Source organism: Perca fluviatilis, chromosome 23 (genome assembly GCF_010015445.1).
Source record: "Perca fluviatilis chromosome 23, GENO_Pfluv_1.0, whole genome shotgun sequence".
Classification (NCBI taxonomy): Eukaryota; Metazoa; Chordata; class Actinopteri; order Perciformes; family Percidae; genus Perca; species Perca fluviatilis.
The window spans coordinates 2,086,198-2,113,949 of record NC_053134.1 but is presented as its reverse complement, the minus strand read 5'-3'; the positions used below and the strand labels follow the sequence as shown (position 1 = coordinate 2,113,949).

The 27,752-nt window shown below is 40.8% G+C and overlaps 1 protein-coding gene across 1 annotated transcript; it reads left to right on the top strand.

The window, feature by feature from the left end:
- The first annotated feature begins 3,627 nt into the window (after positions 1-3,627).
- On the top strand, positions 3,628-27,240 carry nup50 (nucleoporin 50). The gene is made up of 8 exons (XM_039791994.1): positions 3,628-3,805; positions 7,938-8,016; positions 9,203-9,283; positions 13,388-13,601; positions 14,977-15,675; positions 20,989-21,073; positions 21,727-21,845; positions 26,710-27,240. The coding sequence occupies exons 2-8, from the start codon at positions 7,948-7,950 to the stop codon at positions 26,907-26,909; spliced, it is 1,467 nt and encodes a 488-aa protein (XP_039647928.1). The 5' UTR covers positions 3,628-3,805; positions 7,938-7,947; the 3' UTR covers positions 26,910-27,240.
- The last annotated feature ends 512 nt before the right edge of the window (positions 27,241-27,752 follow it).

The following is a 27,752-nucleotide window of genomic DNA, read 5'->3' as shown; positions in this document are numbered from 1 at the left end:
GGGGCCCCCTATATACCGAGCCGAGAGGCCCTCCATCTTATCAGCACGCTGTCATTCACTCTGCACAGCAGGACGGAGCCTCTGAAGGATAGAAAACCTGCTCAGGAAGCACATGAATATGAATACATGTGTTGTTCATAGCAGCGGTGGAAGAAGTGTTCAGATCCTCAAGTTAAATGGGAACTATATATATATATATATATATATATATATATATATATATATATATATATATATATATATATATATATATATATATATATATATATATATATATATATATATATATATATATATATATTACAGGCCAAAAGTTTGGACACACCTTCTCATTCAATGCATTTCCTTTTTTATTTTCATGACTATTTACATTGTAGATTCTCACTGAAGGCATCAAAACTATGAATGAACACATATGGAATTATGTACTTAACAAAAAGTGTGAAATAACTGAAAACATGTCTTATATTTTAGATTCTTCAAAGTAGCCACCCTTTGCTTTTTATTAATAAGGGAAAAACTTCCACTAATTAACCCTGACAAAGCACACCTGTGAAGATAAAACCATTTCAGGTGACTACCCTCATGAAGCTCATTGAGAGAACACCAAGGGTTTGCAGAGTTATCAAAAAAGCAAAGGGTGGCTACTTTGAAGAATCTAAAATATAAGACATGTTTTCAGTTATTTCACACTTTTTTGTTAAGTACATAATTCCATATGTGTTCATTCATAGTTTTGATGCCTTCAGTGAGAATCTACAATGTAAATAGTCATGAAAATAAAGAAACACACTGAATGAGAAGGTGTGTCCAAACTTTTGGCCTGTACTGTATATATATTAGTATATATATATATATATATTAGTATATAGTATATATGTATATATATATATATTATTATTATACAGCATTTTCAGGTTGTATTTTGGGATTGACCCATCTCTTCTCTGTGGCCTTTGACACCTATAGTAAGATGTTGACTTGTTGAACTTTTTTTAATTATTTAGATTGATTGTTTTTCATTGCGTAGCTATTGTTTTGTATTCATGATATATTGTTATGTATTTTATTTATGATGTCTTATTTATTCTTCTGTACAGCACTTTGGTCAATTTTGGTTGTTTTAAAAAGTGCTTAACAAATAAAATTGGATTGGATTTGTATTAGGACATCGTCCTCCGGGTCAAAACTGAAAAATCACTTTTTCTATCGTTTTTGTCTCTTTTTGGCACTTACTAACACCAACGTATTACTGGTTCTACACTTATTTTTGCAATTCATGGTCAATAAATCTTATTTATAGGAAATGATACGTTATTCTTGAGTTAAAGAAACAGCAATAATGAATTATTGAGACTAATATTAAAGGAAGGATAATCACAGAAGGGTGTACAGTACGTCAAAGTTCAGTCGGGTTCAGTTTCGGCACATTTCAATTTTTTTTTTTTTAAATGCTAGAAAATTGAATAAAACAGCCTAAAATGTTAATGAAAGTAGAGATCCGATCTTTTGTTGTACAGTATTTGTGAAGCGCGTTGAATGGAATCATCCATGTTATTTTTGGGTAATCAAAATTAAAAAAATTTTTTTTATAAAAAAACATTGAAAAAGTGACAATGTTGAAAAAAGTGACAAAAACATTGAAAAGTTACAATGAAAAAAGTGACCAAAACATTGAAAAGTGACAAAAACATTGGAAAAAGTGACAAAAATATTGAAAAAAGTGACATAAACATTGAAAAAAGTGACAAAAACATTGAAAAGTGACAAAAATATTGAAAAAAGTGACAAAAATATTGAAAAAAGTGACAAAAACATTGAAAAGTGACAATGAAAAAAGTGACCAAAACATTGAAAAGTGACAAAAATATTGAAAAAAGTGACAAAAATATTGAAAAAAGTGACAAAAATATTGAAAAAAGTGACAAAAACATTGAAAAGTGACATTTTTGAAAAAAAGTGACAAACCCATTGAAAGAAGTTACAAAAACGTTGAAAAATATTTGAACCTCATAATTAAATACAAAAACTGCAAAAAAGGTCCCCTTTTTGACCCCCCCTTCTTCCACCTGGCTGGCTACGGGCCTGTGCCTACCTGGAGCAGACGACCAATCACAGAAGGCCGGGGCCAAGTGTTGCGTAACACTCGGCCCAGAGTAGAAAAAAACTAAAGCGTTCAGAAATCAGTTGGAAATCTGAACGTTTTACCTCAAAAATGAAACTCCTTTTTAACATTGTAGTGCCAAGTCTTTTCCATTCGGTCAAAATATCAACATGAAAAAAAATAAAAAATTCTGGATTTGATATCAGCCTTTTAGAAACAGCTCCCATCAGTCGGTGTGATGCATTTAAAGAACCCCTGCCTCTCTCCCTCTCTCCCTCTCTCAGCCTCCCACGTTGGCCGGCCTTTCCTTCTACATTAAACCGGTCTTTTTTCCTTTTTTCTAGTGCCAAGTCTTTCCATTTTCTCCTCGCCAGCTGGTCAAGGGTCTCCTGCTGCCGCTAGGGCCCACAGCTCACTTCCTACTTTCTCCAGCACCTGTTCCTATTTGGCAAGGCCGAGCGGGATGCTGAAAGCTTGGAGAGGAGCCATCTGCTGCCCGGCCCTGCACCATTTTACCCTCCCCAATCCAGTATCAATTTATACTTATAATGGATAGGCCGACATGAGAAAAGAGACAAAAATCCTCGGAAAGAATTGTCGGGGGAAAAAACTCAACGTTAAAAGGCGACAAATATCAGAAAAGGCGCAACAGACTTTCGGAAGAAAATAAAAACTTCCAAAAACGTTGAAAAAAACTGTTTACAGAAAAAAACATCACACACACACACACACACACACACACACTAAAACATCCAAAAAGCAACAAAAACATTGTAGAAAAAAAAATTACATCAATCTTTGTATGCGTTGTCACTTTATTATAATTATTATTATTATATTATCAGTGGGTGGATTGCATAGAAAAAAATAAATTGCAATGATATAAGAATTGTACGGTAATGGATTGCAAATTAAGGGAATGAGTTGCAATAAAAGTATTAAAAAAAACAACTTTAAAGTGAAACATGATGCCTGACGTTGAAAAAAAACGTAAATAAAAAAACATGGAAAGGTTGAAAAAAAAAAAAAAAAAAACTTTCAGAAAAAGCACCTAATACAAACTATAATATAATGGAAATACAAATATAATAATACAAAGCAAATAATGCATTGACTTATATATTATAGAAAAACAAAATATTATAATAAATATAATGAAGTTAAAAAAATATGTTATACTTTCAGACTTATATTTACATTTATAAATATGTATAATAAATATTTAATAATTCTGGAAATACACTTAAAGTACTAAAAGCAAGAAAATACATACACACAAAAACTAATTATTTTTCATTATTATTAATAATATGAATAATATAATGAAATAAATAAAAAATATATAGATTTTGCATTTAATAAATATACATTAAAAATATGTACTTGTTCTTCATAGCTTGTAAAAAAAATAAAGATAAAAAATAAAAATAAAAAATAATTTGTAATGAACTACAATTCCCATGTTAAAAAGCTGGTTGGCTGTGTCTACTGCGCATGAGCAAGAAGGTGGGACCGGGACGCGCGAACTCATGCGGATATACACCGCTGTGTAAAATGGCGGCGTGAGAGAGAGGCTTGTTCAAAACACAGAGATCGTTACCGGTGAAGGTGGTTAGCTAACAACCGTGAGACCGTCCGCGCTACGTGGAGCCGTCCGTACGTCACTCAGAGGTAGAGGTTGGAATTCCTATTCCAGAAAAGGTACGTTAAAGTCTGTATGAGGCACAAACGTTAGCTTTCAATCTGTATTTAACGTGACGTTAGCTGTTAGCTGCTAACGTGGGCCCGGTTACGTTAGCTCACCGGCTAACAGGGTTGTGGGTAGAAGGGATACAGCTACGGTCGGAAGTTACGCAACATTACGCAAAATCTAGACCAATATAGTAATGTAATTTAAATACTTTCACCCAGGAAACGCGTATTTGTTCATCGGAAGTGTTTCAATCCAAACCACGATTTTTTCTTAAATTTAAGTAGTCGTTTTGGTGTAACTGTCGTCGTCGTAGCTGTATCCCTTCTAGCCACAACCCGGCTAATGGTAACGTGAACAGCCTGAGGGTGGATGTGAATGAACACAGTAGTAGTTCTCTCAGTGCCTGAACAGTGAAGAGTTAATCATTAACACCCAGTTAACTGTTAATCTGACCGGAACGTTAATTGCTGTATGATATCAATGAGGAACTGATAGCCTGGAATGCTAACAGTAACTTACATTCTAGTATTTCAGCGTTTTTTGTATTAAAAAGGTCCCATATTATGCCAATTTTTAGGTTCACACGTGTATTTTGGTTTCTACAAGAACGTGTTTACTTGCTTTAATGTTAAAAAAGCACATTGTTCTTCTCATACTGTCTGTCTGAGTGTGTGTGTGTGTATATATATATATATATATGTATGTGTGTGTGTGTGTGTATATATTTACTCACCCTGTCTCTTTAAGCCCCCTTCCCGAAAAAGCCCAGTCTTCTCTGATTGGTCAGTGTTTCCGGGTCTTCCGCATCTGTGCTCTCGGGATTTCTGCACCGTCGTCGTAGCAGGGGAATGACTGTAGCGGCTCTTACTACCTAATATATAGTTTATTTTATTGGTTACCACATATACTACAATGCATACTGAAAAAGAAAATAAGTTGGGACATCACAACTGTACGGAAGTCCTGACTGCTCGTTTAAAGGAACAGTTGAGCCTTCATTGAGCATTTAGATCATTTCACAGTATTTACATAGCAACCCGACCTGTTTAATAAACAAAACGGACATTATTAGAGCTCGGTAGAAGCATGCTGCGTGCTGATTGGCTCACTGACGCTGATGAGATGTACTCCTTAGATGTTGAAGTTGGGTGTTAAATGACGAGACATTTTGATACTCCATCCTAAGGAGGCAATTCGGTCAGTTTCTAAAAAGGTATTGAATTCAGTACCCAGCCCTACATTTAAATTTGTCACATTGCTTAAATACAAGTAATGAGTTAGAGTTAAAGTACAGAAGTCAGCGTCACAAGCGTATAAGGATTAGTCGCAGCACCTAAGCCGGCTGTCTTTCCTCAGAGCGAACGACTGTAGTCAGACTTCTTTTTAGCTTTTGTATTAAAAAAAAATAAAACGTCAAGGTTGACAGGAAGACCGCACAAGGGTTAAAAGATAATTCGAACAAAGATCTTTCCACATGACTCGTGGCACATGTCTGGCAAACAAAAGGAATCCAGTCAGCAGTGCACAGGTTAGCAAAGTGACAGGAAATCATGACAAGGCATAAAAAAAACAACAACAACAATTGAAACGATAGCGTGACTCACGTTAACTTATGAAGACTGCACACAGGATGCATCGGAGGAGTGCCGGCAGAGAGCGCAAAGGACGAGCCAAAGCATTCACAAACAATTTATAGTCAACAGGTGAGGTGGGCGTGGTCAGCTGGCAGAAGTATCCTCCTGTTTCCGACCGGCAGATTCAACACATTCATTCCCGAAGTGAACTGGAAGAGCGAAAATGGAAAGGAAGGAGTATTATCAACGACTAGAAAGAGACGCCGAATGACCACAGAGACCCAAAACCCCACAGGAAACAAACAAAGACCGAAAAGAGACACAACACGACTACAGAGAGACACATTCAGGGTTCATACGTTTTGGAAAAAACCTGGAAAAGTTATGGAATTTGAAAAAATGCAAATTCCAGGGCCTGGAAAGGTTTTTGGAAACACAAAAAGACCCAGAAAGTTTTTTTGGAAAAGTCATGGAATTGTTTTTAACACAGCTTAACCCTTGTGTTGTCTTCCTGTCAACCTTGAAAAGTGTTAAATTAAAAGTTTTTTTAAATTGTAAAATGTTACACATTTTCAGCGCTTATTTCATTTAATTTAATTGAAAACTTGACCCAAAGTCAACACAAGGGTTAATAATATGTGATTAATAAATGTATTTTCACGTCATCTTAACCTCAGCGTTGTATTCGGGGAGCGATATTATGAATCCCACCATGAACCACAGACATTATCATTCAGTTTATAGTTAACCCTCTGAGGGGAAACTTTAACACATTAGTATTCTTATTGTGTAATATCAACTGACATTTTCAGGAACACCTAGTCATGGAAATTTGCCAGAAAGTACTGGTTAAAATGCATATGAACCATGCACTTAATGTATGGTGAAAGTGTTTTTAAATTGAAAAATGTCCCATTTTCTTGAGGAAGGAAGCTTGTACCCCTCCACCAAATACTGGCCCACCCAAAGTCTTCCACAAACCGAAGGGAAACACCGGAAGTATTAGGCGGCCTATCGGCACAACTTGTTGTTTTGGCTCGTGTTGAGAACATCTGCATTATTCAGTCGCTGCTCGCTGAACTACTTGGATAAGATGGCGTTGGCTAACTGTGTTACTTCACTCTTCTCTCGGTGTGTTACTTCACTCTTCTCTCGGTGTGTTACTTCACTCTTCTCTCTGTGTTACTTCACTCTTCTCTCTGTGTTACTTCACTCTTCTCTCGGTGTTACTTCACTCTTCTCTCTGTGTTACTTCACTCTTCTCTCTGTGTTACTTCACTCTTCTCTCGGTGTGTTACTTCACTCTTCTCTCTCTGTGTTACTTCACTCTTCTCTCGGTGTGTTACTTCACTCTTCTCTCTGTGTTACTTCACTCTTCTCCGGTGTGTTACTTCCTCTTCTCGGTTGTGTTACTTCACTCTTCTCCGGTGTTACTTCACTCTTCTCTCGGTGTGTTACTTCACTCTTCTCCCGTGTGTTACTTCACTCTTCTCTCGGTTGTTACTTCACTCTTCTCTCTGTGTTACTTCACTCTTCTCCGTTTGTTTACTTCACTCTTCTCCGGTTGTGTTACTTCCTCTTCTCGTTGTGTTACTTCACTCTTCTCTCTGTGTTACTTCTCTCTTCTCTCTGTGTTACTTCACTCTTCTCTCTGTGTTACTTCCTCTTCTCTCTGTGTTACTTCACTCTTCTCTCTGTGTTTACTTCTCTCTTCTCTCTGTGTTACTTCACTCTTCTCTCTGTGTTACTTCACTCTTCTCTCGGTGTGTTACTTCACTCTTCTCTCTGTGTTACTTCACTCTTCTCTCTGTGTTACTTCACTCTTCTCTCTGTGTTACTTCACTCTTCTCTCGGTGTGTTACTTCACTCTTCTCTCTGTGTTACTTCACTCTTCTCTCTGTGTTACTTCACTCTTCTCTCTGTGTTACTTCACTCTTCTCTCTGTGTGTTACTTCACTCTTCTCTCTGTGTGTTACTTCACTCTTCTCTCTGTGTTACTTCACTCTTCTCTCTGTGTGTTACTTCACTCTTCTCTCTGTGTTACTTCACTCTTCTCTCTGTGTGTTACTTCTCTCTTCTCTCTGTGTGTTACTTCTCTCTTCTCTCTGTGTTACTTCTCTCTTCTCTCTGTGTTTCTTCACTCTTCTCTCTGTGTTACTTCACTCTTCTCTCTCTGTGTTACTTCACTCTTCTCTCTGTGTTACTTCACTCTTCTCTCGGTGTTACTTCACTCTTCTCTCTGTGTTACTTCTCTTCTCTCTGTGTTACTTCACTCTTCTCTCTGTGTTACTTCACTCTTCTCTCTGTGTTACTTCACTCTTCTCTCTGTGTTACTTCACTCTTCTCTCTGTGTTACTTCACTCTTCTCTCTGTGTTACTTCACTCTTCTCTCTGTGTGTTACTTCACTCTTCTCTCTGTGTTACTTCACTCTTCTCTCTGTGTGTTACTTCACTCTTCTCTCTGTGTGTTACTTCACTCTTCTCTCGGTGTGTTACTTCACTCTTCTCTCTGTGTTACTTCACTCTTCTCTCTGTGTTACTTCACTCTTCTCTCGGTGTGTTACAGAGCCGGTGGGATGGCGAAGAGGATCGCTGACAAAGAGCTAACGGACAGGAACTGGGATCAGGAGGAGGAGGGAGAGGAGGTGAGACACAAAGAAACACACACACATTACACTAATTCAGACTAATGTCAGGGTTCTCCCTACTGTGTGTGTGTGTGTGTGTGTGCACATCTGTCTCTGTGTGTGTGTCTCTGTGTGTGTGTGTGTGTGTGTGTGTGTGTGTGTCTCTGTGCGTGTGTGTCTCTGTGCGTGTGTGTCTCTGTGCGTGTGTGTCTCTGTGTGTGTGTCTCTGCGTGTGTGTCTCTGTGTGTGTGTGTGTGTCTCTGTGCGTGTGTGTCTCTGTGTGTGTGTCTCTCTAATGTGTGTGTGTGTGTGTGTCTCTGTGTGTGTGTGTCTGTGTGTGTGTGTCTCTAATGTGTGTGCGTGTGTCTCTGTGTGCGTGTGTCTCTGTGTGCGTGTGTCTCTGTGTGCGTGTGTCTCTGTGTGTGTGTGTCTCTAATGTGTGTGCGTGTGTGTCTCTGTGTGTGTGTGTGTGTGTGTGTGTGTGTGTGTGTGTCTCTAATGTGTGTGCGGTGTCTCTCTGTGTATGTGTGTCTCTGTGTATGTGTGTCTCTGTGTATGTGTGTCTCTGTGTATGTGTGTCTCTAATGTGTGTGCGTGTGTCTCTGTGTGTGTGTGTCTCTGTGTGTGTGTGTGTGTGTGTCTCTAATGTGTGTGCGTGTGTCTCTGTGTATGTGTGTCTCTGTGTATGTGTGTCTCTAATGTGTGTGCGTGTGTCTCTGTGTGCGTGTGTCTCTGTGTGCGTGTGTCTCTGTGTGCGTGTGTCTCTGTGGGTGTGTGTCTCTAATGTGTGTGTGTGTGTCTCTGTGTGTGTGTGTGTCTCTAATGTGTTTGTCTCTATGTGTTCGTGTGTCTCTAATGTGTGTGCGTGTGTGTGTCTCTGCGTGTGTATGTCTCTAATGTGTGTGTGTGTGTCTCTGTGTGTGTGTGTGTCTGTGTGCGTCTGTGTGTGTGTGTCTGTTGATTGTTGGCGCAGACGATGCGAGGACATTTTCTGTGTGAACAAAGTTTGATCTTATCTTAATGATTTGTAGTTAAACTTCTTTAGCAAGTTCAGTCTTTAAGCTTTTTTGAGTTATTTATGTATTATCTGCTCTAGCTTTTCCAACGTTTTTAGACACAGATATGATGATAATAATAATTAATAATGGCCCAAAAATCATGTGAAGTTGCATTTGTTTTTATTGAACATGTTGTTCTTCAACAGGCCGGGACGTTTTGTGTTGCAAGTGAAGATGTGTTGAAGAGCCGGGCGATCAAGAAGGCCAAACGCAGAAATATTGGAGAGGTAAAAACCACAAATATGAAATATTTTTCGGGGGGTTTTTGTTTTTATTTGGGGGTGGGGAGTTCTCTCTGATCAGTCCCTCCAGAAAAACACGATTATGTGATCGCATTTTTTTTTCAAATAAGCCGCATAAATTGCCGATTTCCACGCAACATATGCGGAGCTTTCACGATTTCATAATCCCTGCGTTAGGGATGCACCGAATATTCGGCCACCGAAATACTTTTATCACCGAAACAGTACGGCCGAAAATGTTGTGATGACGCAAACAGAAACCGCGACCTGCACGTGTGTCAGTACCCGATCCACCTGCAGAGCATCTCCTAGGCAACGAGGAGGAGACGGACCACGCAGTGAAACCAATGAGAAGTAGCTCTTAGAGTCTGTCAGCGCACGTTTCACTGAGATCTGTTCGGATCCTCGGCACTTCATCGCGACTGGACTTGATCCGCGTTATAAAGACCGTTACTTGGATGCGGAAATAAAGCAGGGCGCACGAGAAATGATCCAGGTCGCCATGGAGACGGAGCGGCGCCCAGCGCCGGAGGAGATCAGGGCGCAGAAACAAAGACTCGTCTCTCTGCACCAGATGAGGGGCATGCACCCTCGCTGTCTGATATGTTCAGAGAAATCCTGCAAGAAAGTGCCTCTACTAATAATAATAATAATAATAATAACAATAATAATAGGTAAGCTATTCTGTTCTTAGGCTACTGTATACTGTGTGTGACTATCAGATTGTAGCCATATTTCTGCTAGATATTTTTTTAATTAAACTTTAATATTAATTTATACAATTGCAATGCCTTGATTTTAGTAAAGTTAGTACACAGTCATAGCCATAAATGCAATGGTACTAATAATTGGCTTAATTTCTTTCGGGGTTTCGGTCTTGGTTTCCTCTTTCGGTTTCGGCCAAGAATTTTCATTTCGGTACATCACTACCCCGCATTTTTGTTGCAAAAAAAGTCCCATAATATATCCTAGCACACACGTGTCAAACTCAAGGCCCGCGGGCCCAAATCCGGCCCCTTGCTAATTTTGATCCGGCCCCCTGGATCTACATTTAGATCACAATACATTTTGGCCCACCTACTTTTTGTAACGTGTTTTTGACAGTTTATTTGGCATTTTCTTCAACATTTTTGTCGACCAAACTGTAAGTGAGACGACTATATGAGACATGCAATAATTCAGTCAAAGATATTTGACTTTTCCCGTGACATAAAAGCAACACACTCTATGTCTGGCCCTTGATGTGATTCTCATTTTCTAGTGTGGCCCTTAGAAAGTTGAAAAATGTTGCGTTTACTTCACACAAGAGCAGCCATATTCCCCTGTTGTTATGAAGTGATGTAATTGCGCGATGTGAACATCATCAAAAAGAGGGGTGTTGTCATTTAAGCTGCAAACTTAAGAACAAGCTTAATAGGATAGTGTCAATGGCTAGCAAAATAGTGGGAAAACCCCCAAAACATCTGACACAAATATACACTGACAGAATGAGGAAGAAAGCTAGGAAAGATCACTGCAGATAGTACACACCCTCTTTTGAGCCAGTTTGAGCTCCTGAAGTCTGGGAGGCGTTTCAGAGTGCCTCTGGCAAAAAGTGTTTTTAAAAAAATCCTTTTATTCCAAATGCCATCAGTATCCTCAACCAAACCAAGTGATAACATCAATATGAGCTGCTATCCTAATGATTTTAAGCATATTTATATATTTCTCTTTTTTTTTTCTTCTTTTTTATATTCAATTTACTATGTCTGACATGTTGTTTGTATTTTTATTTTTTGTATGTCTGGTGAGCCAAAGAAAAATTTCCGCCCCGGTGGACAATAAAGATTTATTCTATTCTATTCTAAACTGCAGTTTTTGCAAGTTCCCGCAATTTCATCGCATAAAACTGCATCAATATCCCGCATATTCCATCGTATTTTTTAAGAAAACGTGCCACATAATCAAGGATTCTTCTGGAAGGACTGTCTGATGCTCCGAAACGGAGGTTAGAGGCAACCGAAACATCGCCGCTCGGGACGCTAGTTAACACTACGCTCGACAGCCGGTGACGTTAGCCTACCGCTAACTAGTAGCTGGATTAAACACAGTTCAAATGCTGACCGCTAAACGGTGTAAAAGTGTGTGTGCATTTCACTGGAGAGGATCCCCAACACCGGTCTGTAGCTGCCGTTGTCTGCCTTCGCGTGCTGTCTTCGGGTGGAAAATCTAAAGATTTTTATTAACTATCGTAGAGAACGCTAACCTGGTGAGGCCGTCCTGATCTGGCGAGCTCCAGTTCTCCACTCGCAGATCAGTCTGGCATCTTGAGATAGAGAAAATTTGGAGCAGTTCGCCAAACGAACGGGCCAATCAGCGTTGGTTTTGAGGCGGGTTAGGTGGTGATAGACAGATGGTTTATCCAATCAGCTAACCAGGATTTTCAGACAGCAGTAGATCTAATTCTGTTAGCTGCTCGCTAATGCATTTTTCTCTTGGATCCTTCTTTTGGAATATGGACCGGGAACCTGAAATGGGGCCTTTTATTCCTAAATTCTCGTTACACAAACGGCAAATATCCTTTACCGACATGCTGCTAGCTTGCTGAGCTAACGAGCTATGCTCTGCCTGCAGCAGCAGGGGCGGCCTGGCTCGTGGTTGTATTTTCATACGCTTCGTGAATCTGATTGGTTGATTTGGCCCGTCTATCACCAACTATAGGTGGTGATAGACAGATGGTTTATCCAATCAGCTAACCAGGGTTTTCGCCCCTTCCCAAAAGTTCTCCAACGGAAAGTTCCCAGATGGATATGCCGAGCTAATGGGAAGCGATCCATCTGGTGGAGTCAGGTTAGGAGAACGCAGCAGCTCGGCTTGTTCTCTCGCACTACACCGCTCCTCCGCTAGGGCCACACATCAAGGGCCAGACATGTAGAGTTAAATTCACATGCATACAGCGAAAAAATTTAAAATATCTTTGACTGTATTACTAAATGTTGCTTTTTTTGGTCATTTTTGTGGCTTTCTCAGACGTTTTATCACTTTTTTTTTTTTCCCCACTGGGGATCAATAAACAGTATAATTTTATTTTTTATTTTTAAACCCTATACCCCACTTCGCTCTGCATCAGCCAACCTGCTCGCTGCCCCCTCACAGCGAGGGAGAACTAATCACTCAACCAAATCCAGACTCTGTTCGCTGTCCTGGCTCCCAAATGGTGGAACGAGCTCCCTATCGACATCAGGCTGGCCGAAAAGCCGAAGGCTAAAAACTCATCTCTTCAGACTACACCTAGGATAAAAAAAAAAAAAAAACTCCACTTTCATATGTCTCTTTGTAGCTTTGCTTATTTAAAGCTAATGTACTTGCACTTACTACTTGTTGTCTGGAGTTTGAACCTTCACAGTTGAAAGCACTTAATTGTAAGCAGAGGTGTATAGTCCAGGTGCCAGAAAGTAGAAATCCTGTCCAGCAGCTGTCCCAACTAGGGCTGGGCAATATGGAGAAAATCAAATATCACGATATTTTGGACCAAATACCTCTATCGATACCACAACGATATTGTAGTGTTGACTATTGGTGCTTTCACAAAATATTTACACAATGAGATTTTTGATAAATAATCAGCAGTAATGGAGATCTAATAACTAAGTGGGGAAAGGCAAATAATATAACAGTTACAACAGTCTGGTAAGTTGAAAAAATGACTTTACTGTAATGCAGCCTTTAAAACCAGGAAAAGACAACACTTATGCCACATTACGATATAACGATATCCAAAATCTAAGACAATATCTAGTCTCATATCACGATATCGATAGGATATTCGATATATTGCCCAGCTCTAGTCCCAACCATCACTAAACCAGCTCCTCTACCAGGTAGATGAGCTCGTTAGTGAAAACACCTGTTCTAGATGTAGAGGCAGATCCAAAAACATGGCAGGATTTTTACTTTCTGGCACCTGGACTATACACCTCTGGTTGTAAGTCGCTTTGGATGAAAGCCTCAGCTAAATGACATGTCATGTAACATAGAAGACTTAAAAAAAATCAAGGCTAATTGATACTCAAATTGGTACCTAAACCTGTGAACGTTGTCTCGTTTCAGAGCGAGGGTAGCGGATCCTTCAAAGGTTTTAAAGGCTTCTCTCTGACCTCGGCGGCGGCGCCGGCGGCGAGCGGAGGCTCGGCTCCAACGGCGTTTTCTGGTTTTGGGAACGGAGGCGGCTTCAAGGGCCTCGGCACCCTGACCAACGGGAACAGCATCGCGCCTTCGTTCGGAGGCTTCTCGTCTCCCGCGGTAACGCCCACTCCTACGCCTGGTGAGGAGACGACTTTTAATGTGAATTCATTGATGTTTAATGGACACAAAGTGCAACGTGTTAGGAGTTATTATTAGTATCCACAAGGGAGCGCCTTTCTCTTCTCTGACCACTGAGAGGTAAAGAAAACAGTTGTGATGAAGGGAGATGGAGCCTCATGAAGCATAACTGGGTTCATTTGCTCCCAACGCCACCTGTTGGTCACACAGTGCAATTTCTTCTGGTTTAATATAATCAACATAACTGTACAGGGCTCAATGTTAAGTGTGTGTCTCTCTCTCTCTACCTCTCTGTCCCTCTCTCTCTGTCCCTCTCTTTGTCTCTCTCTCTCTTTCTGTCCCTCTCTCTCTGTCCCTCTTTGTCTGTCTCTCTCTCTCTGTCCCTCTCTCTCTCTGTCTCCCTCTTTGTCTCTCTCTCTCTGTCCCTCTCTTTGTCTCTCTCTCTCTCTGTCCCACTCTTTGTCTCTCTCCCTCTCTCTGTCCCTCTCTTTGTCTCTCTCTCTCTGTCCCTCTCTCTCTGTCTCCCTCTTTGTCTCTCTCTCTCTGTCCCTCTCTTTGTCTCTCTCTCTCTGTCTCCCTCTTTCTGTCCCTCTCTCTCTGTCTCCCTCTTTGTCTCTCTCTCTCTGTCCCTCTCTTTGTCTCTCTCTCTCTGTCCCTCTCTTTGTCTCTCTCTCTCTGTCCCACTCTTTGTCTCTCTCCCTCTCTCTGTCCCTCTCTTTGTCTCTCTCTCTGTCCCTCTCTTTGTCTCTCTCTCTGTCCCTCTCTTTGTCTCTCTCTCTGTCCCTCTTTGTCTCTCTCTCTCTGTCCCTCTTTGTCTCTCTCTCTCTGTCCTTGTGTGTCTCTGTCTCTGTGTGTGTCTCTCTCTCTCTGTGCGTGTGTGTGTCTCTCTCTGTGCGTGTGTGTGTCTCTCTCTCTGTGCGTGTGTGTGTCTCTCTCTCTGTGCGTGTGTGTGTCTCTCTCTCTGTGCGTGTGTGTGTGTGTGTGTGTGTGTGTGTGTGTGTCTCTGTGTGCTCTTATTTCATGTTGTGTCACTGCAGGGCGGGGGGGGGCTGTAGGGGGAGAGATGGCTTTTCGTCTCCTCTCTTCCTCATCCAGCTGCTTCCACACTAACACTTCTCCCTTCATCAAAACCTCTTCAGATCAGCCTTCCACCTACAATAGTCTCACATATTACCCAATGTTAGCTGCTTGTTTTTTCATTCATGTGTGTGTTGTGTTGTAAAGTGTCTTTGAGCACCATGTAAAGCGTTATATAGATACAATTTATTATCATCGTCATCAATTCCCTCAACATTTTTGCACATCCTTCTCTAATCCATAATCTTTTCATGTTATATGTATGTATTATGTGTCTCTGTATTTATTGTTGTGTCTAGGTCTAACATTCAATGGCCCCGCCTCCGCTGACATCACGGCCAAGCAGACCAATGGCTCGGCTCCGAGCCCGACTCAAAGCCCGAGCCTCGGCGGCGGCGGTGTCATCGTCAACGGCAACAACAAGGAGTACAGCCGGCAGCTCACGGCTCTCAACTGCTCGGTGCGCGACTGGATCACCAAGCACGTGAACGGCAACCCTCTGTGTGATCTCAACCCCATCTTCAGGGATTACGAGCGCCACCTGGCCAGCATCGAGCGCCAGTATGGAGCCGGGGGGGCGTCCGCTGACGGCGCAGGCTCCGAGGAGGAGAAGAAGAAGAAGCAGCAGCAGCAGCAGGGAGGGATGCTGCCAACCAGAGCCTCTCCTCCTCCTCCTCCTCCCTCCTCCTCTTCTTCTTCTTCTTCTTCCTCCTCCGGTAGCAGAAGCAGCCCAGCCGCTCCAGCTCCAGCCGCCGCCACTTTTTTCTCCTATAGCAAGAATTCGACAGAAGACTCGGCCGCCCCCGCGGCTCCGATGAACACCGGCGTCACGTTTAACTTCGGGCAGAAGGTGGACAGCTCCGTCCTCGGCTGCGTAGGGTCCAAGACGACTCCCCCCGGCTTCTCGTTCGGCTCCGGCGCCGCCTCCTCCTCCTCCTCCTCTCTGTTCGGAGCGCCGGGAGCCTTCGGGGCAAAGTCCGAGGACGCTCGGCCCGCAGGTACGAAATATAATATGTCCCGAAAAACAAAATACTGAAGCTGGAGTTTGTACTCGTCTTTTTAAAAACGATGATTTACTTTGTAGCAGGGCTTGGCGATACGGAGAAAATCTAACATCGCGATACTTTGGACCAAATACCTCGATATCGACACCGCAACGATATTGTAGCGAGGGCTGCACAATTAATCGAATTTTAATCACGATCACGATTTTGGCTTCCCACGATCAAATTTGCGTGATCGAGCGATATTTAAAATGAGTCATAGAACGCTCCTTATCAAAGCCAATCTAGCGCTCCATAAACCACTGTCTGATCACGTGCCTCTGTGAGCCAATCAGAGCTGTTCCCTGCCTGCACCGCGCAGCTTAGTTTCTAGATGTAGACAGTCACCGAGGACAGAGTAACGGGAGGAAAATTCCACAACAGGTAGCAGTCGGTCATCATAAGCCGGTCACGATGTTTACCAGTAAATGCAACATTATGTCCTGTAGGTTTTGTTTTTCAGACAACAGCAGTGACCAGTGCTAGTTTGTGTCTGTTAGCTCATAGCTTTAGCAGCAGACTGTTGGACGTCCCGTTGTTGGAAATACAGACGCACTACACCATTTAGCCGTGTTTAATCCAGTTACTACTGTGGCTAACGCTAGGCTAACGTTACCTGCTGTGTAACGTGTTATTAGTGTTTACTAGCGTGACATGCAGCGATGTTTATGTTGCCTCTAACGTGGGTTTCGGAGCACAACGCAGACATGTAAGTAGCAGTGTAATGAGCCAATGAAATCCGTGTTGCTATTTCGTCAGGTAGATACCTCAAGGCAAACATGCATGTGTGGGAAACGGTCGCACAACAACTGAAATGGCATACTCCTTCACAGTATCCTTCAATAAAGGAGGAATGTAGCACAATATGGATGTAAAAGCAGTTATAATTAGCCTATGTGACAATAAAATTTTGTTTTGGTTAAATCAACAAATAATCGTGATAATTAATCGTGATCTCAATATTGATTAAAATAATCGTGATTATCATTTTGGCCATAATCATGCAGCCCTAATTGTAGCGTTTACACAATGAGAGTTTAGATAAATAATCATCAGTAATGTGGATGTAATGACTAAGTGGGTAAAGGCAAATAATAGCCTTTAAAACCAGGAAAAGACGACGCTTATGCCATATTACGATAGAACAATATCCAAAATCTAAGACGATATGTAGTCTCGTATCACGATATCGATATAATATCCATATATTGCCCAGCTCTACTTTGTAGGATACATTACAGGCTTATAAAAGGTCTAGGTGCAGCTCCTAAGCCCTCAGAATGAATGTGACTAAAAAAGTCTTTCCTCAGATCTGATGACTGTAGTCTGACTACTTTAGCTTTGAGTTTTGTCTTTAAGTTTTTTTGAGTGTTTGTGTATTATGTGCTCTAGCTTTACCAACGTTTTGGACACAGATATTGATAAAAACTACCACAAAGAGACACAAACAAAGAGACGCTAAATGACCCCAGAGATCTAAACAACCCCAAGAAACCCCCCCCAAAATGTTAAAATAGTACATAGGGCTGAGCAATTAATCAAAATTGAATCGTGATTATGATTTCTACTCCCAATGAGCACAAAAACAGAATAATCGAGGAAAAACAATTATTTAGCTCATTACGTTTTGTGTTCTGAATGACAAAAATAAAGTTTAAATAGGAAAAGTATTAAGGCAAATTTCACAGTTTTTACTGTGGATTTACAGTACAGGCCGAAAGTTTGGACACACCTTCTCATTCAATGTTTCCTTTTTATTTTCATGACTATTTACATTGTAGATTCTCACTGAAGGCATCAAAACTATGAATGAACACATATGGAATTATGTACTTAACAAAAAAGTGTGAAATAACTGAAAACATGTCTTATATTTTAGATTCTTCAAAGTAGCCACCCTTTGCTTTATTATTAATAAGGGAAAAACTTCCACTAATGAACCCTGACAAAGCACACCTGTGAAGGTAAAACCATTTCAGGTGACTACCTCATGAAGCTCATTGAGAGAACACCAAGGGTTTGCAGAGTTATCAAAAAAGCAAAGGGTGGCTACTTTGAAGAATCTAAAATATAAGACATGTTTTCAGTTATTTCACACTTTGTTGTTAAGTACATAATCCCATATGTGTTCATTCATAGTTTTGATGCCTTCAGTGAGAATCTACAATGTAAATAGTCATGAAAATAAAGACACATAGAATGAGGTTTGTCCTAACTTTTGGCCTGTACTGTATTTAACTTTAATTGCTAATTGCAAAAATGTTCCAAGTCAACGAGTAATCGTTTTAAATTATCGTGATTTCAATATTGACCAAAATAATCGTGACTATATTTTTTTTCCCATAATCGACCAGCCCTACTATTGTCTTAGATTTAGGATATCATGATATGACATAAGTGTTTTCCTGGTTGTAAAGGCTGCGTTACAGTAAAGTGATGTACTTTTCTGAACTGAGCAGACTGTTCTAACTGTTCTATTATTTGCCTTTACCCACTTAGACATAATGTCCACATTACTGATGATTATTTGTGGTAGTGATGGTGCAGTAGATATGACACGTGCCTTTGGTTTGGGAGATGTAGGTTCGATTCCCACTGCGATACATCAACCAATGTGCCCCTGAGCAAGGCACTTAACCCCTAGTTGCTCCAGAGGCGTGCAACCTCCGACATATATAGCAATTGTAAGTCGCCTTGGATAAAAGCGTCAGCTAAATGACATGTAATGTAATTTGTCCAAAATCTAAGTGTGAAGATATTTTGTTAAAGCAACATTAGTCAACCCTAGAATATTGATATCGAGTAGGGCTGGGCGATAGGGAGAAAAATCGGATTTCACGATATTCTTGACCAAATATATCGATAACGATATTGTGATGTTATTGTAGGGTTGACAACTGGTGCTTTCACGAGATATTTTTAATCATGAGATTTTAGATAAATAATCATCACTAATGTAGTAAACAGTTTCAAATGAAATTTATAGAGAAAAAAATACTTTTCTTCCAGCTGTATACTATGTTTACATGCATGCACAAAAATAATGCGACGTTAAAACAAATCTGCAATTCTTCAAATGATATTCCCTCAAAATATTTCACAACAGATATTCTGAGAAAATTGAGTTAGTACGTGCTTGTTATCAATTTCGACAACGTAATTGTATATCAAGATATCTCCATATATGATTCCATCGAAAGACGATAAATTATCATTAAATTATTGCCTCTCATTACTTCACTTAAATGTGTAGAGGAAGCTGAGAGACTTTCATTTTTATTTTATAATAATCAACGGTTATTCTTTAGTGTCACAGGAAGCTGAAATAACTAATTGAGGCTTAATTGTCTGGATGAATAGATGTTTTTTTGGTCTCTGAAATGTCAGAAAATGGTAAAACTGTTGATCAGTTTCCCAAAGTCAGTGGAAAAAAAGGTCAACTGTGATCGCAGCTTGTTGCAAAAAAAGGTGTCAAACAGTGCAAAATATGTTTTATATTTTCCATTATTCAAATGAACCATGGTCTGCCTTCAACCAGCTTCATGTCTGGTTAATTAACAGCCTGTCAAAGACTAATTTGCTGAATTTCTTGCTTTCCTAATGCCTTTGAGTAGAGCTGCAAAGATGAATCTATTAGCTGTCAACTATTAAATGAATCGCCAACTATTTTTGATAATCTGATAATCAGTTTGAGTCATTTTCTATGAAAAGAGCAGTAAAACCTCTGTCTGCAGCTTGTTAAATATGAATATTGTTCTAGTTTCTTCTCTCTAAACTGAATATCTTTTGAGTTGTGGACAAAACGAGGCATTTGAGGGCGTTTATCTTGGGCTTTTTGGGAGACACTGATACACATTTTAGAGACTAAACAACTCATCCATTCATCCAGAACATAATCCACAATCAAGTAACCTAAAACATTTAAAAAAAAAAGTGCAAATCTCTGCCAAAGCATGTCTTATCTCACAATCTTAATGCAGTGCAAACTGATTATTCCAACGCTGCATGAATGCAGCACAGTCGCCCTGTCTCGCTTTAACTAAAGGCTCTGACACACCAACCAGACGGCCGACTGTCTGCAGTAAAGCCAGTCAGACCGATCAGTCTCCTCGAGGTCCAAAAAAGTGCCTCAAACTCACCGAAGAGACGCTGACTTGAGCATACGTTCTGCACGTGTGCGAGACGTAATACGTCTCCATACCAGCAGGCGGCGCTAATCTGTCTTGTCACCGAATGGTTCACCGAAACGTGTTTCTGAAAACATTTTAAGCGAGAAATAGGCCGCGCAGTTGCTGAATCGGTCTGTTTTGGTCGACAAAGGTCAGTTTAACAGACTAACGTGCTGCCTTCAGGCGGAAAATCTAAAGCTTTTTATTAACTATCATAGAAGAGTTTAAAAAAAAGGCTAATTAATACTAAAATCTACATTTTTAGTCACAACTTATTGGAGAGTTTTGCTTAAAGGTATTGTGGAGGATTTTCTTTTTCCGGGTGGATCATCAAGACTATTGGTCCTCCTGGTTGTCAATCATTCTGGCGCTATGTCTACGTAAGGCCGTGGTACGTGCTCGTCCCTAGGGTAGTTTTCGCTTTCTGCGCATGAATACTTTCAGGTGTATATGTGTGGTGAGCTACGAGTGTCTACGAAAGATACGACGAGAAGAGAAAGGCCTCTGAAGAAAGAAACAAGACCGGAGTGTTTTTGGGAGAATGTTTCACACGCTGGCGTGCGCTAAAAGCACAGGTTGGGCTCTCCACTGATGCCTCAGTCGCGAAGTTTCTACTCGACAGGTAAAGTTTGGCGTGCTATTTGGAGAAATCCATTTAAAATCACTGCTAGTAGAAGTTGATGTAAGCTATGATTAGCGATGCTAGCCCTGGCACAAGTCACGCACCGCGCACACACGGTAAACATCTCAATTTGTGGAAAAGTGTAAATCTTCTTTCTGAAAGTAGCTCGTATGAACCATGCCGACAGCAACTTGTAAACAGAGCACTCTCGTGCACACGTTTAATAGGCCTTCCCTCTCGGGAGCAGGTAGAGTGGTGCGCATGTGCATTTTTTCAAAAAGTGGAGAGGGCGGTTCTTTTCTAAAATTCGGGAAAATCCTCCACTATACCTTTTTTAAGAATGGCTTGATTATCAAAATAAATGCAGATTTAAATTAACCTCTAGATCGACTCATCGTTTCAGCTTTCTTCATAAATATGTTAAAGTCTGATAATCTTGTAAATCAAATAAACTGAATGTTCCTTTTCTTTGTGTAGACGTGAACGGAGACGAAGAGACGGAGGAGCCGCCCAAACCGGAGGTCAAAGAAGTGAAAGAGGACAACGCCTTCTACTCAAAGAAGTACGTCTTCATAAGTATTCATTATTTAAACATTATTCATGATGTTAAAAACAAACCAATCTCTCGTTAAAGCTCACTTATGTTTGAGTCACTCCAACCTAAGTGGTTTCTTTTTCTCAACTAGTTTAAAATGGGATCTTTTTAGAGACTTAGAGGACAAACTGGCCACTATGTTGCAAGAAAACGGAAATTATTGGACAAATCTGAAAGAAATGAACAGGATTTTATGTTTTTTTAAATCATCTCATGGCCTCAATAAACAAATAATGGAAAGAAACAGTACTTTTATTTTATGTACAGTGTGTTTTCTGCTCTCAGGACTAAATCTTTATCAACTGTAATTTGTATAATATATTAAACAACTTGTGGATTTTATTAAAACTCTCGCTCAGCTTCAATAAGTAAATAATTTTAACATTTAGCCACAGAATAATCTACAATCTTTCATCATAATCATTTGATTTGAATGTGCCATCGGCCAATCAAGAATTTGTTAAAATTGACACAGGAAAACACGCTTTAATATCTATTTATTTATAGCTAGTTATAATATTATTATTGCAATATATCGTGCAGAGCTAGAATATATACGAATGTTGCCTTTTGTTCTTCTGATTGTTTTTCCGTTAACATGAAGTGTTTTTGTGTTTCAGGTGTAAACTGTTCTACAAGAAGGAGTCCTCGTTCAAAGAGAAAGGAGTGGGAACTCTGCACCTCAAACACACCCAGGACGGGAAGATTCAGATGATCATTCGCGCCGACACTAATCTGGGTAACCACACATACCCAGCTACAACTTCACCAGTTGTTGGTTTGATTCCACTGGAAATTAATATAAAAAAAGGGGTAACCAAGTGTCTGACAACATTATGGGATGGATCCCTACAGAGATAGACCTTTTAGTTAAAGAGTAAGATCCTTTTAGTTTAACATGAAACAGCCCCGAAATCACCATCACCAAACTCCACCAGACTCCATGTAAATAATCAGGACTTTTAGTGTGTATAGAGCCAGCATATCTCCACCAGACTCCATGTAAATAATCAGGACTTTTAGCATCATAAAACACACTTCATTCAAAGTGGACAGAAACTAAATAAAACTACCAAAAGCCGTCTTGGTTCATCTTTCCACTGTTCCAACAATCACCACTCTGGTTTGGTTGAAATAAACCCTTAATTCACCCATTTACATGTGGAGATATGCTGGCTCTATACACGCTAAAAGTCCTGACTATTTACATGGAGTCTGGTGGAGATATGCTGGCTCTATACACGCTAAAAGTCCTGATTATTTACATGGAGTCTGGTGGAGATATGCTGGCTCTATACACGCTAAAAGTCCTGATTATTTACATGGAGTCTGGTGGAGTTTGGTGATGGTGATTTCGGGGCTGTTTCATGTTAAACTAAAAGGATCTTACTCTTTAACTAAAAGCTATCTCTGTAGGGATCCATCCCATAATGTTGTCAGACACTTAGATTAATAATCTGAGTCTGTCAGCGGCAAAAACAGAACTTTTATTGGACGCTGACTGATGGTTTTCGCTTAATACTGGACCAATTTCAAAGATTGTTGTTCCCATCAGTCCCCGAAATCGCCATCCCCAAACTCCACCAGACTCCATGTAAATAATCAGGACTTTTAGCGTCTATAGAGCCAGCATATTTCCACCAGACTCCATGTAAATAATCAGGACTTTTAGCGTGTATAGAGCTAGCATATCTCCACCAGACTCCATGTAAATAATCAGGACTTTTAGCGTGTATAGAGACAGCATATCTCCACCAGACTCCATGTAAATAATCAGGACTTTTAGCATGTATAGAGCCAGCATATCTCCACCAGACTCCATGTAAATAATCAGGACTTTTAGCGTGTATAGAGACAGCATATCTCCACCAGACTCCATGTAAATAATCAGGACTTTTAGCGTGTATAGAGCCAGCATATTTCCACCAGACTCCATGTAAATAATCAGGACTTTTAGCGTGTATAGAGCCAGCATATCTCCACCAGACTCCATGTAAATAATCAGGACTTTTAGTGTGTATAGAGACAGCATATCTCCACATGTAAATGGGTGAATTAAGGGGTTATTTCAACCAAACCAGAGCGGTGATTGTTGGAACAGTGGAAAGATGAACCAAGACGGCTTTTGATAGTTTTATTTAGTTTCAGTTTGAACGTTACCTGGTAAATACTTCTTTTCTCAGCCTAATTTTCCACACACTGATGTTCTATTATATGGCGGTGAAGTTAGCATTAAATTTCTTAAATCTAGCTTTAAGAACCCTGGGGGTCCCCTGTAAAAATATAAAGTTAAAAAAAACGGGAGAGAATATAAAAACAAACGAAAACAAGATATGAAAATAAAAGGCAAACACAGAAGTTAAACAATCAGACAACAGAAACTACACACATTACAGGACCAATTGCTTACGGAGCAGGCTGTGTTTTTAATCTTACCCATTGTCAAAAAGTTTCTATATCAGAAATTTGGGTTTCCTTCAACCAAATTGTTTAAAAAAATTACTGTGGATGGTTCCCTAAAACGCTGGTCACTAGTTAAATACATAATCAGTTCACTACTCTCCTTGAATTTGGGTGAGACAGCGAGCAGAGAGGGAAGAGAGAGATGGGTTTTTCTGTGATCCAACAGCCCCCCCTGCTGGTCGAACAGAGAAACAGCTGAGACCCAACTATGCAGCCAGAAGTTTTACTTTTCTTTTCCTCACCAATTCATCGATTATCTAAATAATACACATTTATAGTAAGGCAAGGCAGCTTTATTTTTAGAGCACATTTCAGCAACAGGGCACTTCAAAGTGCTTTACATAAAACATGAAAGAGCAGTTAGAAGACAATTAAAAACCATTTAAAAGACAAGAATACATTTTACAGTGTAGTATAAGAATTTAAAGAACTGAGAGATAAAATACGCGAATAAAGCGCAGTTAAAACATTTAAACATTACCCATGATTGACAAATAATTTATAGTATACTTTTTCTTTTTCGATGTGATCGTCACCACAAAGCTTATTTCTTTTTTCGGCAAACCTTGCAAAACCCCGGTACAGCCCTGCAGACAAAAATCTTGTAATGGTAAAGAACTTGTTCTTAAACTATTTTATTTCTTCTGCAGTCTGTCTCTAAATAGTCTAGTACAACAGCTGACAACTATTTGAATAATCTTTGCAGCTCTAATTAACAGGATACCCACAGGGTCTTAAAAGTATTCGTCTTAAGGCGCTTACACACCAACCAGACGGCCAATCAGACGGCAGTAGAGCCAGTGGGACTGATCAGTGTCCCCGAGTCGGTCCAAAAAGTTCCTCAGAACTCACCGGAGAGACGAGACCTGATATAGATAGTTCAAAGTTCAGTTCACAAATGTTAAAATGAACTAGTTCAGTTCATAGTTCATACTTCAACATTTCACAGTTCTAAAAATGAACTTAGTTCGTAGTTCTCTTGTTCCATATGTTGCTTCAGTTCGTCGTGCCGTTTCAGGTTCGCTGTGGATGAAGACTGAAGTTTGTCCAGAAATGTCAGATTCTTCCGTCCTCAGCGACCTCATCATCAAACTGGTTTAACCCTTGTGTTGCCTTCCCATCAACCTTGAAAAAAACACTTATTTTTTCCACGTTTTTGACACCTTTTTTTCACAGTTTGTTTTTGCTTTTTCCAACGTTTTAAATTGTTAAATTTTTCTTCTACACATGTTCAGCGCTTATTTCTACGTCCCATATTTTCTGATATAAAACAAATATTTGAAAACGGATCAAATTGACCCGAAGTCAACACAAGGGTTAAATAATCATACGAAGCCTCCACGCTGCTTTCTGATTGGATGACCCACGCTGTGGTTAGACACCGGTTGGCTGGTGTTACCAGATTGGGTGTTTTTTCCGCTACATATGAAGGCCTGTTTACGGTGTGTTTTAGCCCTGGTTTTGGCCTGGAAGGCTCTGTAGAAATCTGGCGCCCTATTGGACGAAGTTAAACAGAGAGCGTGCCGTTCAGACACCAGAATGAAGGAGTTCACGGTAACGTTCATCAGGCGGTAATACGGTACGTTCAGTTCACGTTCTCCCAAAATATGAACGAGTTCACGACTGGTGCTGCTCCCTCTCAGCTGATTAGTCGACTAATCGGTGGTTTTGGTCTTAGTCAACTTAGATCTCTTTAGTCCATTAGTCATGTCTGATGCTGTTTTCATGCTGAAGGACTTATTTCCAAGAAACGTACGAGCTCATCTCTGGTAAACACAAGAATTAAGGGTTGACATTTGACCTAATGGATATCACCGTGAAACCTACTTTGATTACTTTCATTAAAAGGTCCCATGACATGGTGCTCTTTGGATGCTTTTATATAGACCTTAGGGGTCCCCTAATACTGTATCTGAAGTCTCTTTTATATAGACCTTAGTGGTCCTCTAATACTGTATCTGAAGTCTCTTATATAGACCTTAGTGGTCCCCTAATACTGTATCTGAAGTCTCTTTTATATAGACCTTAGTGGTCCCCTAATACTGTATCTGAAGTCTCTTTTATATAGACCTTAGTGGTCCCCTAATACTGTATCTGAAGTCTCTTTTATATAGACCTTAGTGGTCCCCTAATACTGTATCTGAAGTCTCTTTTATATAGGCCTTAGTGGTCCCCTAATACTGTATCTGAAGTCTCTTTTATATAGACCTTAGTGGTCTCCTAATACTGTATCTGAAGTCTCTTTTATATAGGCCTTAGTGGTCCCCTAATACTGTATCTGAAGTCTCTTTTATATAGACCTTAGTGGTCCCCTAATACTGTATCTGAAGTCTCTTTTATATAGGCCTTAGGACCAACTGCCACTTTTCTCGTTTGAAAGCCATGATCTCTCTCTCTCTCTCTCATTCATATATATACATGGGTGGGCCAAATTCTCTGGGCAGGAAAAGCAGAGAAAGGGGAGGTAACCTTGCTCCTTATGACCTCATAAGGAGAAGATTCCTGATTGGCCCATCTGAGCTTTCATTTTCTCAAAGGCAGAGCAGGATACCCAGGGCTCGGTTTACACCTATCACCATTTCTAGCCACTGGGGGACCATAGGCAGGCTGGGGGAACTCATATTAATGTTAAAAAAAACTCAAAGTGACATTTTCATGCCATGGGACCTTTTAAGGCAGCTATTTCTTGTATTACACGTTTCCTGAAATGTTGTTTAAATATGCAAAGTTGGCGTTATCTTATTCAATATATGCATCCTTTAGCGTGACTCTTGGCAGAGAAACTCAGATTTACAGCAGTGTTTTCTTCAGGATTTTTTTTTTAGCAGTGGGGGCAGGTCCGAACACCCCCAGCTTGTTCTGCTGAGTGACACTGACATGCACTGTAACAACGCAGCCCCTATTTCTGATACCGTGGGGGGCAGGAATGGTCAAATCAGCACAGAGGAGACACCGTTACAGATCTGTCGATTAAATCAACTAATCGATTAGTCGATACAGTTGAATGGGTGTTAGTCGAATAAGAATTTCACACAGCCCTGGTTCGTGGACTACCGTTGAAAGAACTGGTTCAGGTACAGCGCCGGTTCTGGGACATCTCTGGTTTACCTGCGGGCCTTTTTGTGTCTGTGTGTTTGCAGGAAACATCCTGCTGAACATCATGCTGCAGGCGTCCATGCCGTGCTCCCGCGTGGGGAAGAACAACGTGATGGTGGTGTGCGTCCCCAACCCGCCCGTCGACGACAAGGACCCCGGCAGCCCCGTGCCGCTGCTCATCAGGGTCAAAACCGCAGAGGACGCAGACGAGCTGCACAAAACCCTGGAGGAGAAGAGAGGCTGAAACACACACACACACACACACACACACACACACACACACACACACACACACACACACACACACACACACACACACACACACACACACACACACACACACACACACACACACACACACACACACACACACACACACACACACACACACACACACACACACACCTTCAGTGGACTTCACCTGCTCATCCTTTCAGACTCATCCACCCTGTCATCACGCTGGTTTTATCCACACACACGCAGACAGACACATACACAGACACACTCAGACAGACAGACAGACAGGCACACTCAGACAGACGCAGACACACAGGTACACATACACAGATGCAGACACACAGGCACACACACACGCAGACAGACAGGCACACTCAGACAGACAGACAGGCACACTCAGACAGATGCAGACGCACACAGACATACACACAGACACGCACACACAGACGCACGCAGAAGCAGACATACACACGTGCAGACAGACAGACAGACACATACACACACAGACATACACACGTGCAGACAGACAGACACACACACACGCAGACACACACAGACAGGCACGCACACCCATGCAGGCAGACGCAGACGCACACCCACACATGCAGACAGACACATACACACACAGACACACACACACACACACACACACACACACACACACAGACACCCACTGTAAAGTCGTCCTTGTAAACCACCTTTCTCTCTCCCACAATAAATTGGTCGTCATACTGTGAAATATTTTGACTTTGAATCCCAACCACGAGAAGCAGGTCGTCTACATTCCTCCCGGGCCGCTGCTGCCGGCGCCGCCACCGGCGCCGCTGCTTTATTAGCGGAAACAGAACCA